The sequence below is a fragment of the Argentina silus genome, assembly GCF_951799395.1.
Source record: "Argentina silus genome assembly, chromosome: 14".
NCBI classification, from domain to species: Eukaryota; Metazoa; Chordata; class Actinopteri; order Argentiniformes; family Argentinidae; genus Argentina; species Argentina silus.
This window is the reverse complement of record NC_139668.1, coordinates 5586411-5600870: the sequence shown is the minus strand read 5'-3', so window position 1 is coordinate 5600870 and position 14460 is coordinate 5586411. Positions and strand designations below refer to the sequence as shown.

Sequence of the window (14460 nt, the reverse complement as noted above, 5' to 3'; positions counted from 1 at the left end):
TACACACAATAAAAAGCCAATGAACACACCATACCGACAAAGTATATGTTTCCTGTTTCTTGTGAAACTTACGCTTCCTGTTTGTGTGTGTACTGTTTCCTCTATGTCTGTCTGTGTGTGTGTGTGTGTGTGTGTGTGTGTGTGAATGTCTGTCTGTCTGTGTGTGTGTGTGTGTGTGTGGTTTTGATGATTCACCTTACTCTGTTCCAGGCCTAACTCAAAAGACAGGAGACCTAGTTTCACCTCCACATGCAGTACAGAAATAGCCCACGGTGGACCTAGACCCAAAAGAAGCCCTCGGCTGCGTCTACGTCAGTGTGATCAGATCTGAGGGAACCGGATAGCTGTAAGCAATACCCAGCCTCCTCAGTGGCTGGGGAGAGTTTCGCCATATTGTTTACATCTCTCTGGTTCCTTCGGTTGTTGTGACAACAGACAGGACAGGGCTGAGGGAATGAGCTGTTTTTTTTTTTTTTCTAGACCAATGGAGAATCCCATCCACTATGTCCCAATTCTTTGACTTCACAGCTTCCTTTGCCAAGCTTATGGTCCTAACGGTGCAATACGTTGTTTTTTTTGTCGTCCCCCCACCCCCCCCCCCCCTTGAAAATGTCACTCCATAACCACACCCGTCTGCCTGAATTTGCGTTTCCCAAATGTTCTGAGCGTTTCTGGGCGTTCGCTACCACTTGCTGACTTGAACTATCACAAAAGGCCTGTACCTGTGACCTTCTTACTAAGCAGTCATGCAGGAGAGAAAACCGTTTCAGATTATTGGGACAGATCATAGAGGATCTGTATAAGAGGGTTAGAGGTGAAACCAGAAAACTACAATACATGGGGGGGGGGGGGGGGGGGGGGGGGGGGGGGTCCGTCTGTCTGTCACTAATTTGCCTGCTATGTGTCTATTAGCTGCATACTGTATGTATTTTGTGTGTGTGTGTGTGTGTGTGTGTGTGTGTATTTTTGCGCAGTGTCGTTTGTGTGTGTGTGTGTGTGTGTGTGTGTGTGTCCATCAGCTGTGTTTGTGTGATTTGTGTTTCTTGTGTTTCTTCTTCTTTTTCTCCTCCCTGTCTGTGTGATCATGGCGCCCCCTCTTGGCCTGGCTGGGACCCTGCGCTCCTCCATCGCTGCTGCTACTGCTGTCACTCTCAGACTCCTTCCTCTCCCTCTTCCTCTTCTTCTTCACTTTCTTCTCCTGGTGGGGGATGGGAGGGGAGGAAGGAAGGGAGGGGAGAGAGGGAGGAAGGGAGCACAATAAAAGACAAGACGTGAGATTTTTACCGGAGTTTTATACCAAATGACAAACATTGCTACTTTATTTTCTACTTAAAATCGGTAGAAGGCTTTACAGAAGGAGTTTTAGGAACACAGCAGAATAGAAACTAATGACAGCAGGTAATGAAAAAAAATACAAATAAACGATGTTTCTAGAGAGGTGGGAACGGCTGAGAGCAGCAGAGGGATGGGAATGAGAAAACAAATAACGCAATGTTCTATGAGACGACCATGGATGTCAAACTATATTATATACAACACAGCTTAAATTAAAAAGTTGTCCCCCCCCCCGAAACAAAACAAACATTACTACTTCAAACGCATCACGGAACATGATACACAAACCTACTACGGTGTGGGAATATCCTAACCAGGTCATTCAACCGTGATATTATCTTTATTCAAATCGCGGCTTCCGAACGCCTCTCGGCGCAAATCACAACGCTTTGTTTTCATCAACCCGTTGTCCTTGTCTCAAGGAACTCTTCTCTTGGGGCAAAGACACAGACATGGTTGCTGTGGTGGGGTGGGGGGTGGTGATGGGGGGGGGGGGGGGGTTAAAGGTGTAACCGTGTTTACGTAATGGCCTCATTACGGCGGCTGCTTCTACATAGGTGTGACATACCACAGATATAACACGAGAGAGAGAGAGAGAGAGAGAGAGAGAGAGAGAGAGAGAGAGAGAGAGAGAGAGAGAGAGACAGAGAGAGAGGGACAGACAGAGAGAGAGGGACAGACAGAGAGACAGAGACAGACAGAGAGAGAGAGAGAGAGAGGAGTGTGGGGGGAGAGGAATGGGGGACGGAATAGAGGAGAGGAAAGGGAATGAGATCCACCCTAGGCGAGTCGTGGGTTACCTTCTTTTTCTTCTTCTTCTTGTGTGAGTCTTCCTGCGCCAGCAGGCTGGGGGGCAGGAGGCGCTGTTGGGGCAGGAGGCGCTGTTGGGGCAGGAGGCGCTGTTGAGGCGGCTGCTCCTCGGTGTCCTCATCAGGTAGGAGAGCGTACTGCAGCCCAGGAGTTGAGAAGCAGTCCTTAGCAAAGTGACCTGAGAGAGAAAGGGGGGTGGGGAGAGAGAGAGAGAGAGAAACATGGAGTCAATAGCATCCAGCATAGAAACACAGTTGAATGTATGGTGTTTGTCCATGCTGGGGTGGTGTTGTGGTTGTGTTATGGTTGTGTTATGGTTGTGTGTTCATGTTACAGTCGTACCCTTGCAGCCACACTTCTTGCAGGTTGTGTGGTGGTTGTGTAGTGGTTGTGTGGTGGTTGTGTTGTGGTTGTGTGTTCATGTTGCGGTCGTACCCTTGCAGCCACACTTCTTGCAGTTTGTGTTGTGGTTGTGTGGTGGTGTTCATGTTACGGTCGTACCCTTGCAGCCACACTTCTTGCAGGTTGTGTGGTGGTTGTGTAGTGGTTGTGTGGTGGTTGTGTTGTGGTCGTGTGGTCATGTTGCGGTCATACCCTTGCAGCCACACTTCTTGCAGGTTGTGTTGAGCACAGCCTCCAGGGTGATCCTGTTGCCTGTGTGGTCTCTGAAGTTCCTGCGCCTCCTCTCATCCTGCCTGAAGCACACACACACACACACACATATATATATATTGAGAGAGAGAGAGACACCCACACACACATATATTGAGAGAGAGAGAGACACACACACATATATATATTGAGAGAGACACACACACAAACATATTAGAGAGAGAGAAACACACACATATATATATTGAGAGAGAGAGACAGACACACACACACACACACATATATATATTGAGAGAGAGAGAGAGACAGACACACACACACACATATGAGAGAGAGACACTCACACTCGCTCGCTCACACACAAAAAGACACGTGATTATGTACTCTGCTATGACGTTGTTGGGGTCTAGGTCCCGCCCCGTTCCTTGATTGACAGCTTTCATTGAGAAGGAGAGCTTCACCTTATCGTCCCGCATCTAACAGAGACATGAATGGAAGGAGGGAGAGAGGGGGAGACAGGGAGAGGGGGAGACAGGGAGATAGAAAGATAGTGTGAGAGCTCAGATTCTGAGTCATTTGTTTACCATGTTGAGATGGGGTTTTGTATGTGTGTGTACATCTGTGTGTGTGTGTGTGTACATCTGTGTGTGTGTGTGTGTACATCTGTGTGTGTGTGTGTTACCTCTTTTCCGATGACTTTGATCCACACCTTCTCCCCCACTTCGACTACCTCAGCGGTATTCTCAACGCGACACGCAGACATCTCACTTATGTGAACCAACCCTGAGAGAAGAGAGAGAGAGAGAACGAAGGAGGTGGATTGGGTGAGAGATAGGGGAATGGATAGAGGGGAGGAAGAGGTAGGGAGAGAGGGGACCAAAGAAGTGGAGAAAAGCGAGAGAGAGAGAGAGAGTGGTGTTGCCTCTGTAAGTGGACAGTAACCATTATGTATCAAGTCAACTCAAGACACCGGACGCACAAAGATATTGTAAAGCGAGAGAGAGAGAGAGAGAGACGTCTCAACCCACCTTGCTTCCTGTATCCTGGGATCTTGACGAAGGCTCCGTAGGTCTGGACGGAGGCCACCTCCCCTTTAAGGATGCTGTACATGGCTGGCAGGCCCTCCAGACCAGAGGGCTCCCGACCGTCATCAAACTCTGCCATGCTCTCCCTCTGCAGACACAGGACAACCTGGGTTAGGAGACACTCATCTACTGTAGATCCTGTCCTAACTTTGACCTAGTCCAGAGTTGGAGCTGAAGTGAGCTCCCTAACTCCCTTAGCTTGCTTGGTAGTATACCCCTCGAGTAGTTAAAAAGTGAGGGTTTTTTTGTGTTTTTTTAAGCAAGCTTGATGCCCGACAAAGACGGCAACCGCCAGATGAACCATCAGAATGAGAGATAGGACAATGTTATCAATGCTACAATAGGGCACGGCTGGATGCGAGACCATCCATCAGTTCAAAACGACAGTTTTAACCATGTTTTCAAGCTATACAGTGTTTACAATTACATTCTTTACAAACCATGGAGTAAAAACAAGCTTATATTTGGTAGGGTAAGACTCAGGTGAGTAGAACTAAGCTCCGGAAGCATTTATAAGTTACATATTTCAAGAATCAATGACTATATATATTATTCATTTAAAATGTAAAAAAAAACAACGCACGTAACAATCCTAGCTTGCTCCTGTAAGGAGTGGAGAAGGATGATTCATGAATGAATGAGTTGCATTTTTCTTACTAATATTCTGTCTGCAGAGTTGCAACAAACCAGTTTTGTGGTTAATTGTTCGGGACTGTACTTACTAGTTGTAAAGTTAGCAGAGAGGCTGTTTAAACTAGTTGTAAAGTGAGCAGAGAGGCTGTTTAAACTAGTTGTAAAGTGAGCAGAGAGGCTGTTTAAACTACTTGTTTACCTTGTAGTGAAGAGTAGGGTTTAGCTGCTGCTGGGCTGGCTAGCTAGATAGCAAAGTTAGCGCCACCAGCCTGGCCAACGGTTGCACAAAGGTCCTGTGACCTTCTATGGCTCACTACGAATATATATTCCCATTCCACACATTTTCTACAAATAACCTTTGAAATTACATCATGTTACAATGCTTCTCTACACGTTTAGAGACATTTTTTAGAGGAGATCTACCTTGCTTGGCGAGTGTTTATCGTAGTAGTGGTATGTGACATGATTCCTTCCGGTGTATGTGGCGTCGTCATTGACCGCGACAGCCAATCACAGCCGTCAGCGCAGAGTTCAACCAATCAAATGTCCCATGACATGCGGAAGCACTTCGTCTCCGCTCTTCTTTGGCGTGAAGTCGAAACGGAGGCTTCCGTTTGTAAGAAAGAAAGTTCACTCATTTGGGGACAAATCGAGCAAATACGAAAGCGTTTTATTGGATTATTCAGCTATGATTGAGCCCAAGAAGAGAGCAGCAGACATGGCCGTGGTCCCCGCTGGCGTCAAGCGGGCCCGGACGGACCTGGTCGCCGCGGCTCAGTCCCAGCAACTCGTGGCCATGGTACATTTCGCTAGCTAGCTACTTAGCTTGATAGCAAGCCTATGGCAATCTCTCACTGGCTCAACATCAATATGTAACTGCACTACAAGACAACACAGGTTGCTTTCGTTGTTTTGCTAGCTTATATAACGTTATGTGATACTTTTTAGATTTAAGAAAGTGGGCTAATTTAGCCTCACTGTTGTTAGCATCGTTTGATCACCTTTACCATCGTTTGATCACCCATCGTTTACCTTGATCCCAGGTTACACTCACAACAAGCTCCACACGATGAAAAATAAGTTAGATTTCAGTGCATTTGAGTCTACACACTGTGTGTTTGTTTGTTTGAGAGAGAGTAGGAGAGAGAGTCTGTGTGTATGATACCAGTGTAGTGACCACATGAATGTTGTTGTCTTCAGGGTCCACCGCGGAGCTCCAGCCTGCAGGCTCCCATCATGCTGATGTGTGGCCATGAGGGAGAGGTCTACTGCTGCAAGTTCCACCCCAACGGGGCTACACTGGCCTCCGCTGGATACGACAGACTCATACGTGAGTGAAACACACAATAAACCAACTTATACACACACACACACTAAACCAACATATACACCACTTATTTTATACTCGTTCTCTCCCTCTGTCTCTCCTCCAGTGATGTGGAATGTGTATGGAGACTGTGATAACTTCGCCACTCTGAAAGGACACAGTGGAGCTGTGATGGAGCTGCACTACAACACAGACGGCAGGTATGGTACACACACACACTAATCCACAGTTTCACTGACTTCTATAAGGCTTGGTTCTGGTCCTTCACACTGTGTGTGTGTGTTCTGACCCTGTGTCTCTGTGTGTGTGTGTGTGTGTGTGTTAGCATGCTGTTCTCGGCGAGCACGGATAAGACCGTGGGCGTGTGGGACAGTGAGACGGGCGAGAGGATGAAACGTCTGAAAGGCCACACCTCCTTCGTTAACTCCTGCTACCCGGCCCGCCGCGGGCCCCAGCTCGTGTGCACCGGCAGCGACGACGGAACCGTCAAGGTAACCGCGACAACCACCGGGCCAGCCCGACTCGGTTAGGCCAGGGGTGCGTCACTCTAGTCCTAGTTTGCCTGAGTTTGGGACTGTATTACCGGTCTAGGGGCGAGTTTCCTAACGCTTCCTAGCACTTAAATTCATTGGAGGTGAAGGTTGTGAAGATGACTATTATAGTCCTTTGAAGCTTTCGCCGAGCCCTTATAGGCAGGGGTTGATACAGATTGATGTCCGTAATATAGTTCTAGTTGTCTGTGGTGTTGTTGATGTTGATGATATTTACGTTTTGTGTGAGTGTTGCAGTCGGGGGGGTTTTATTGTTATTGTTTTATTGATGATATTTATGTTTCTGTTGTTTGTGATGTAGCTGTGGGACATTCGTAAAAAGGGGGCGGTCCACACGTTCCAGAACACCTATCAGGTGCTGGCGGTGACTTTCAACGACACCAGCGACCAGATCCTGTCTGGAGGCATCGACAATGACATCAAGGTACCTCAGCCTATCAGAGAAGAGCGTTACTGTCTTATCGCATATCAAGAGAATGTGATTACTGGGTCATGCCGTTTTAGCTTTGCTCGTTGTGTGTGTGTGTGTGTGTGTGTGTAGGTATGGGACCTGAGGCAGAATAAGCTGATCTACAGTATGCATGGTCACGGTGACTCTCTGACAGGACTCAGTCTGAGCTCTGAGGGATCCTACCTACTCTCCAACTCCATGGACAACACAGGTGTGTGTGTGTGATTCAACATTTGTGTGTGTGTATTTACATGCTTCAGTGTACTATTTATTTAATTGTGTGTGTGTGTGTGTCCTCTTGTAGTGCGTATCTGGGATGTTCGCCCGTTCGCTCCCAAGGAGAGATGTGTGAAGATTTTCCAAGGGAACATTCATAACTTTGAGAAGGTAATAAACTTGAATCCTAAAGTCTTGTTATATCCTGTCATACGTGCGTTTTGCTTTCCTAAGCGGTAATAAGCCCTGCATAGATGCTAATGTCATGTTATGTCATGCTGTCTCTCTCTCTCTCCAGAATCTGCTGAGGTGCTCCTGGTCGAGCGATGGCAGTAAGATTGCTGCAGGCTCAGCGGACAGGTGAGACACACACACACACACAAAACACATGTAGATTGAAGACCCATCTCTTCAGGCTACATCTTAATGGTCCCTCCTAAAGACCTCTTCACCCCCACTACCCCCCTGTACATGTTTCTCTCCTGTGAATAATAAAAAATTCCTTCTTCTAGCATTGTAGTAAGTCGCTTTGGATAAAGGCGTCTGCTAAATGCCAGAAATGTAAATGTAAAACAAGTGTACAAATATAACACACCACCTCACACCACACCACACCACACAAGATCCCGCCGGATCCCGTCTTTTAAAGGTAGACTCTGCGATATGATGTCACCGCGGGAAGGCCGGCTGACTTGAGCGACGGTTCCGATTCAGCCGAGCGAGACGTTTCGCTCCGGCGGTTCTGTGGACTCACGGCCGAGCGACACCCAGACTGCTGAGTGAACTGCCTTGCTTCAGGCTGACCACCTCTGTTGGTCGTCACCCTGCATCGTGGTCACTTCATACCGTGGCGTCTACCTTTAAGACGGGTACCATGATAAACGCTCTCTGCCGCCTGAGGGGAGAGCATTACCTGTGTACCGTGTTATTCGTTTGTGTAAGCGTCAACATTGAAGTGTGTGTGTGTGTGTGTCCAGGTTTGTGTACGTGTGGGACACCACCTCTCGTAGAATCCTGTATAAACTCCCAGGCCACGCTGGATCAGTCAACGAGGTCGCCTTCCATCCAGAGGAGCCTATAGGTGAGATGAGAGGAAGACTGGTTTTCTTTCTCTTTTCTATTGCTCTTTTTTTCCACTTAAAGTCGTTAAAAACAGCCTAGTCTTTCTCTCTCTCTCGCTCTTTTTGGCCACTCATAGTGAGAATAAGCTTCTTTTTTTTCCTTCTTCTTTTTCCCCACAGTTCTCTCTAGCTCCAGTGACAAGCGTCTCTACATGGGAGAGATTCAATAGGACCTGCTGGACTGTGTGTGTGTGTGTGTGTGTGTGTGAGAGAGAGAGAGAGCGAGCGAGTGAGTAATTGTGAGAGAGAGCGTAAGTGTCTGTGTCTGTGTGTGTGTGTGTGTGTGTGTGTGTGTCCTACTCAGGAGTGTTCTGTGTGGATGGAATCCATTAATGGATCTGTACTCCAGTGTTTTATATGCCTTTGTTTATTTTGGAACAACCTCAGCGTTTGTGTCTGAGTTTTATTACTGTCGGAGTGTATAATGTTCAGTCACAGCCAAGACCTGTTTTTTTATTTCTCAATAAACTAAAAGAAAACAGCGTCATGTTGGATCCTCATCATTTTTTATGTACCTGAATGTGTGTATTGAACCTGGGTCGCTGGAACTCAAGACCGCATTAGTCCACTGAGCTAAAGCCTAGATGTTGGTGTAGGGGCTAACAAGAAGAGTCCTCCGGTCACTTGCAAATACCTCCATAATGTAAAAGACCACGTTGCGATACATGCACTTCTCGATTGATAATGCTTTAGCGTTTGACAATAAAACTTTACAACGAAGGTTTTGAAGGATTTTTCAGTTGTTTTGGTTCAAATAATTGCCAATCCAAACGTAGACTCGTGAAAAACAGCAATTGTACAAAATGCTTATTCCTCCGGCTAGTTCTGTAAATGCTTAATTAGCTTATAGGTTACATTCGCAAGCACATATTGTCTGCATTAGGTTTATTATTATTTTATTTTTAGATTGATTTCAAAAACAATAAACTCGTGCTTATGGTTATTTTGCCCCATTTCATTCCTCCGGCTCTTCTCCGCCACAAGCCCCGTTTCTTTTGTGTCTCTCCTAAACGCCTCGCGCTCCTCCAGGCGGTCGCGCGCACGCACGCACGCGGGCTGCAGAATCCAGTTCCTCTCAAATGAGGGTCTTGCGCTGACTGCCCCCCCCCACTCCTCCTACTCCACCCCCCTCCCCCCCCCCCACCCCGTTCCTTCTCGCGCCCGCCCCTGCCGATTGTTGACAAAGACGCCCCGAGACGGAGAAGAGGAGCCAGAGCCTCGGTCACAACCCCACAGGGCTCCGTTAAAAACATCCCGTTTTGTTTTCATAGCCTTCCTCCACAGCGCGAGCGACCGGGACGGAGAGGGAATCGCCAGCGCCTTGAAAACCGTGAGTCACAATGAGCCGCTTTGTGTCGGTGGCAGATTTCATTTAGCCTGCCTACCTCCATTGGGTCACCCCCCCCCTCCTCCCCTTCCACCCCATGTCTGCCCGTGTGATCCGTTATCATATGATGGTAATTTCTGTCGTTACCAGCGAGCGCATAATGACAGCTTTCTGTCTCTCTTTGTGTCTCTGTGTGTCCCCCCTCCGCGCGCCGCCGGAAGGTGTGGCCGAGGCGATTGGGTAATCGGTTGTGGTCGGACCACAGACCGTAGCGCGTGAAGACGAGGACACCCCCCTGCCCGAAACCGCGACCACCTTTACCACCACTCACCGACAGAATGAGCACGGCGCGTCGGGATGGGCCTGTCTGACTGACGCTGGTATAGAGTGTTCCTTGTCTAGAGTTGGAGGCTGGGGTACAGGAGAGTTCTTGCCGGGAATGGTGTGAGCTGAGGCGGGCAGGCAGTCTGGATCTGACCGGAGACCCGTCCTTCCCCCGGAGCCTCCGCGGCCCCAAGCCGCGTCCTGAGTCCTCCAAAATGGGGAAGTGCGACGGGAGATGCACGCTGGTGGTGATATGTTCACTGCAGTTGGTGAGTGTGTGTGTGTGTGTGTGTTCTGTCCCCCTATTTCAATCGTAATGTCTTTTTTTCTACACAATGCCCATTTAGCCTATTTCCCAATGAGTTTACTCCCTCCCTCACTCATTCATTCACACACACACACACACACACACACACACACACACACACACACACACACACACACAAGTTTGTTTCTCACTCCCATCTTTATTCTTTTTCTCAGCCATGTGTATAGTAAGCATATGTGTGAGTGAGAAATGACCTGACAGCGAAAGCTTTTAAACTATAGCAGCTGTTAGGGTGTGTGTGTGTGTGTGTGTGTGAGTGAGTGAGTGAGCGTGCACACACGCGTGTGCATGTGCGTATGTGTGTAAGTGAGTGAGCGAGAGAGGTGATCTCCATATTCTGAGATACCACGTGAATAGGAACACTTCAGCTTTTGAAAGAAACAGCAGGAAAACAAGGGAGCACTCTTCTCTCCTCTCCCGTCATCTCCCCATCTGCTTTCATCCTTTCCTCCCCCTCTCTCTGGGCTTTGGGTTCAACTTTTATGGGAGTTCTCTGGGTTTCTTCTGAACTTGAAGTTTTGGGGGGGGGGGGGGGGCGCTACTGGATAGATTTTCAGTAGTTTTGGGGAGTTTCTTTTTTAAGGTTGGGATCTGGGGGGACGGGGGGACGAGGTGGGGGGACGGGGGCGACAAGGTGTACCTCTTGTACAGTGACAGTCCCTGGGCTGGTGCTCCAGGCAGTTGCCATGGAAACAACTGCGGCAGACCTGTGTGTGTGCGTGTGTGTCCCTGTCCCTGTCCCTGCAAGTGTATGTGTGTCCCTGTCCCTGTCCCTCTCTGTGTGTGTGTGTGTGTGTGTGTGTATGTGTGTGTTTATGTGTGTGTTTATGTGTGTGTGTGTGTGTGTGTGAGAGAGAGAGAGAGAGAGTGAGTCTAAGTGAATGATTGAGTGAGTGTGCCTGCTGTCCGCGTGGTTCCTGTATGCTGTTTGTAGTTTGTGTCCTGGAAACTGTCCATGCTTTCATCATCATGTTATACTGTACTGTACTGTGTGTGTGTGTGTGTGTGTGTGTGTGTGTGTGTGTTCCTTTGATAAGTAATACCATGCCTGTCCTGTAGGTGGCAGCGTTACAGAGACAAGTCTTTGACTTCCTGGGCTACCAGTGGGCTCCTATCCTGGCCAACTTCCTGCACATCATGGCCGTCATACTGGGGGTGTTCGGCACAGTGCAATTCCGCTCGAGATACCTCATACTGGTCAGTAGTCACACCGGCCTGTCCTCCCATTTCTACCTCCACCAGCCTCCCCTGCGAAGGAGATAACTAGTTAGGATAGAGTAGTCATACAAATGTTATCTTCAATGGGGAAATTGTATTTGCGGCTGTCCTCTTTCTCTCTCTCTCTCCCTCTCATCTGTCTATCTATCTGTCTGTCTGTCTGTCTGTCTGTCTGTCTGTCTCTCTCCCCCCCCCCCCCCCTCTCTCTCAAGCACACACACAGTGTGTAGACTAAAATTTAATGACGAAAATCTAATTTCTTTTTCATCTTGTGTAGCTTGTTGTGACAGTGAAACCAGGGAGGCTAAATTACTCAGCTAGCTCTTTCTTTCTATCTATCTATCTATCTATCTATCTATCTATCTCTCTCTCTTTCACACACACACACACACACTCACACACACTGATCCCTATCTTTGTGTGTGTCGGTCAGTATGCGGTGTGGCTGGTGCTGTGGGTGGGCTGGAACTCCTTCATCATCTGTTTCTACCTGGAGGTGGGACACCTTTCTCAGGTAAGCGGTAACCTCCAGTCTTATGCTTGTAGTTTGTCTCACAAAAGAAGTTACTGTGTGTTAATCATTTGTGTGTGTGTGTGTGTGCGTGTGCACGCACGCAGGACAGGGACTTCCTGATGACGTTTAACACGTCCCTCCATCGCTCCTGGTGGATGGAGCACGGTCCTGGTTGCCTAGTAACACCCGTGTTGGACTCCCGCCTCGCCCCTGACGACCACCATGTGATCACAGTCTCTGGCTGTATCCTTGACTACCAGTACATCGAGGTGCTGAGTTCAGCCCTACAAGTCCTACTGGCTGTGAGTATCACTTATACATACATATACACACACACACACACACACACACACACACACACACACACAGTGTTGAGTTCAAACACTCACTGACTTACTACCTGGAACACAGACACACACACAAACCCATCATCCCTGACTCTCTCTCTCTTTTTCAGCTCTTTGGTTTTGTTTATGCCTGCTACGTGAGCAAGGTCTTCCAGGACGATGAGGACAGCTGTGAGTGTCTCCATCTGTTGTTCTGTCTGGATGAGGGCTCTGTCTGTCTGGATGGGTGTTCTCTCTGTCTCTCTGTCTGTCTGGTGTCTGTCTGTCTGTCTGTCTGTCTGGTGTCTGTCTGGTGTGTGTCTGTCTAGTGTCTGTCTGTCTGTCTGTCTGTCTGGTGTCTGTCTGGTGTGTGTCTGTCTGTCTGTCTGGTGTCTGTCTAGTGTGTGTCTGTCTGGTGTGTGTCTGGTGTGTATCTGTCTGGTGTGTGTCTGTCTGGTGTGTGTGTGTGTGTCTGTCTGGTGTCTGTCTGTCTGGGGGGGTTGTCTTTGTCTTGTTCTGTTTATCTGTTTATTTGTTGTGTTCCGTGTCTATAAGCTGGTAAAGTGGAACGCCAGTGGAGACTCCCAAACAAGCTGCAACGCTGACATGATAATGCTGATATTTGGCTGTCAAACTTAATCTCACCGGAATGAAACTGACTAGTGTTCATTATTTCACGTTCCCCGTCATCCCAGAAACGGAGACAATCTGAAAAACGAGAAAAATCGATTTTCCGCTATATTAGCGAGTGGTCACGTTAGCCACGTTATTTTGTACCAGCACAAATGTCTCAAATATCAAATTAAAAAATAGCTGAAATCGCTAGTCTCCTATTCTAATACAAACGAGCTATGTTTGTCCCCACGCAGCTTCGTTGTCATGGTATTTTGGGGTTATGATGATGCAGTCACTTTACCAGCTTATTGTTTAGTCTGGTAGCTCTGTCTGTCTGTTTTTGCGTTGTTTTGTCTGAGTGTTGAATGTGATACCACAGGCAAAGCTCTCTGGATTCAGGAAATGGAATTTGATGTCAGAAAGCAATTGGAATGGAATGTGACGATGTAAGAGACAAGGAATGATGTTTCTTCCTTTCCCTCTCCCTCTCTTTTAGTTGATTTCATTGGTGGCTTTGACTCCTATGGTTACCAGCCCCCCCAAAAGACTTCCCACCTCCAGCTGCAGCCCCTTTACACGTAGGTAACCGATGACATGATACACCATTCATTCATATTCGTGATTCATATTGTCAACTGTGAAGGCCACCACTGATTCACTCTCTGTCTCTCTCTCTCCCTCCATTTCTCAGTGCTGGGTAGGTTTAGGTGGCGCCCTCATCAGGCCAAACCCTGGCATTGCCATAGAGGTTGGAGCTGTGGCGCCCTGAGAGCACTCACTTTGTCTGTCACAGAACAACTAAGGAATGGACGTCCAGAGGGAGAGCATTGTGTGTGTGTGTGTGTGTGTGTGTGTGTGTGTGTGTGTGTGTGTGTGTGTGTGTGTGTTTTAGAGATTGATAGCCCTGAGTGGAATGTAAAGTGCTCAGGGAGGAACCAGAAGCTCTGTGGGGGGGGTGGGGGGGGGGGTCAGGCTGGAGACACCTTCTCTGGGACACTGTGGACACCCTGTACCAAACAAGACATCTCTTCACACTCCCTTGACCCTGTGCGTGCGTGCGTGTGTGTGTGTGCGTGCGTGTGTGTGCGTGCGTGTGTGAGTGTGCGTGTCATACACGTCTTTGCGTGTGTGTGTGTGTGTGCGTGTGTGCGTGTGTGTGTGTGTGTGTGTGCCATAAGCGTCTTTGTTTGTGTGTGTGTGTGTGTTTGTGTGGAGCTCTATAGGACTAGCTCAGTGGTGCTCGGTGGATGAACTCTGAACTCTCTCACTAGAGGTGCCTCTGTGTTTGGGGTCACATGGGGCACGGCTCTTCATGTTGTCGTTTTAGAATGTGATGATCATGTCATAATAGAGCAGTTTGTACGCCCAACCCCAAACCCGTCTCTCTCCCCTACCACCTTCACACCGGCACTCTCTCTCTCTCTCTCTCTCTCTCTCTCTCTCTCTCTCCAATGGTCTCTCTCCAGGTCTTAGGAGAGCTACTGGGTGTGCAGCAAGGGGAGGCTGGTAGAGGTAGAAATCAGAGGACAGAGGACATTACACTGAGCCCCCCCAGCCCCACCCCCGTCCTCCACCAGCCTCCACTGGGTGTGCAGGCCTTTGTTCTAGCCCAGCACTAACACATACTCAAGCCTGCCACCCCCCCCCCCCCCACACACACACACACA

At 48.5% G+C, this 14460-nt stretch overlaps 3 protein-coding genes across 5 annotated transcripts in view; 2 read left to right on the top strand and 1 right to left on the bottom strand.

The window, feature by feature from the left end:
• zcchc17 (zinc finger, CCHC domain containing 17) overlaps positions 1-14460 on the bottom strand; it is a 173666-nt gene that overhangs the window by 82 nt on the left and 159124 nt on the right. The window contains exons 1-7 of one of the 3 annotated variants that reach the window (XM_083684746.1): positions 4899-4939; positions 3786-3930; positions 3440-3540; positions 3142-3233; positions 2740-2840; positions 2136-2323; positions 1-1198 (exon numbers count right to left, since the gene is read on the bottom strand). The exon at positions 1-1198 is cut by the window's left edge and continues 82 nt beyond it. In XM_083684746.1, coding sequence (XP_083540872.1) covers positions 1016-1198; positions 2136-2323; positions 2740-2840; positions 3142-3233; positions 3440-3540; positions 3786-3921 — 801 coding nt within the window. In that variant the 5' untranslated portion in view covers positions 3922-3930; positions 4899-4939 and the 3' untranslated portion in view covers positions 1-1015. The other 2 variants (XM_083684745.1, XM_083684747.1) reach the window with 2 other exon arrangements.
• On the top strand, positions 5070-8625 carry snrnp40 (small nuclear ribonucleoprotein 40 (U5)). The gene is made up of 10 exons (XM_083684661.1): positions 5070-5274; positions 5676-5805; positions 5909-6002; positions 6128-6293; positions 6655-6777; positions 6895-7015; positions 7109-7191; positions 7319-7380; positions 7998-8101; positions 8262-8625. The coding sequence occupies exons 1-10, from the start codon at positions 5164-5166 to the stop codon at positions 8309-8311; spliced, it is 1044 nt and encodes a 347-aa protein (XP_083540787.1). The 5' UTR covers positions 5070-5163; the 3' UTR covers positions 8312-8625.
• Positions 10008-13535, top strand: nkain1 (sodium/potassium transporting ATPase interacting 1; the record flags this gene model as incomplete). Its single annotated transcript, XM_083685377.1, has 7 exons — positions 10008-10061; positions 11180-11317; positions 11772-11852; positions 11957-12154; positions 12310-12370; positions 13290-13375; positions 13485-13535. The coding sequence occupies 6 exons, from the start codon at positions 10008-10010 to the stop codon at positions 13373-13375; spliced, it is 618 nt and encodes a 205-aa protein (XP_083541503.1). The 3' UTR covers positions 13485-13535.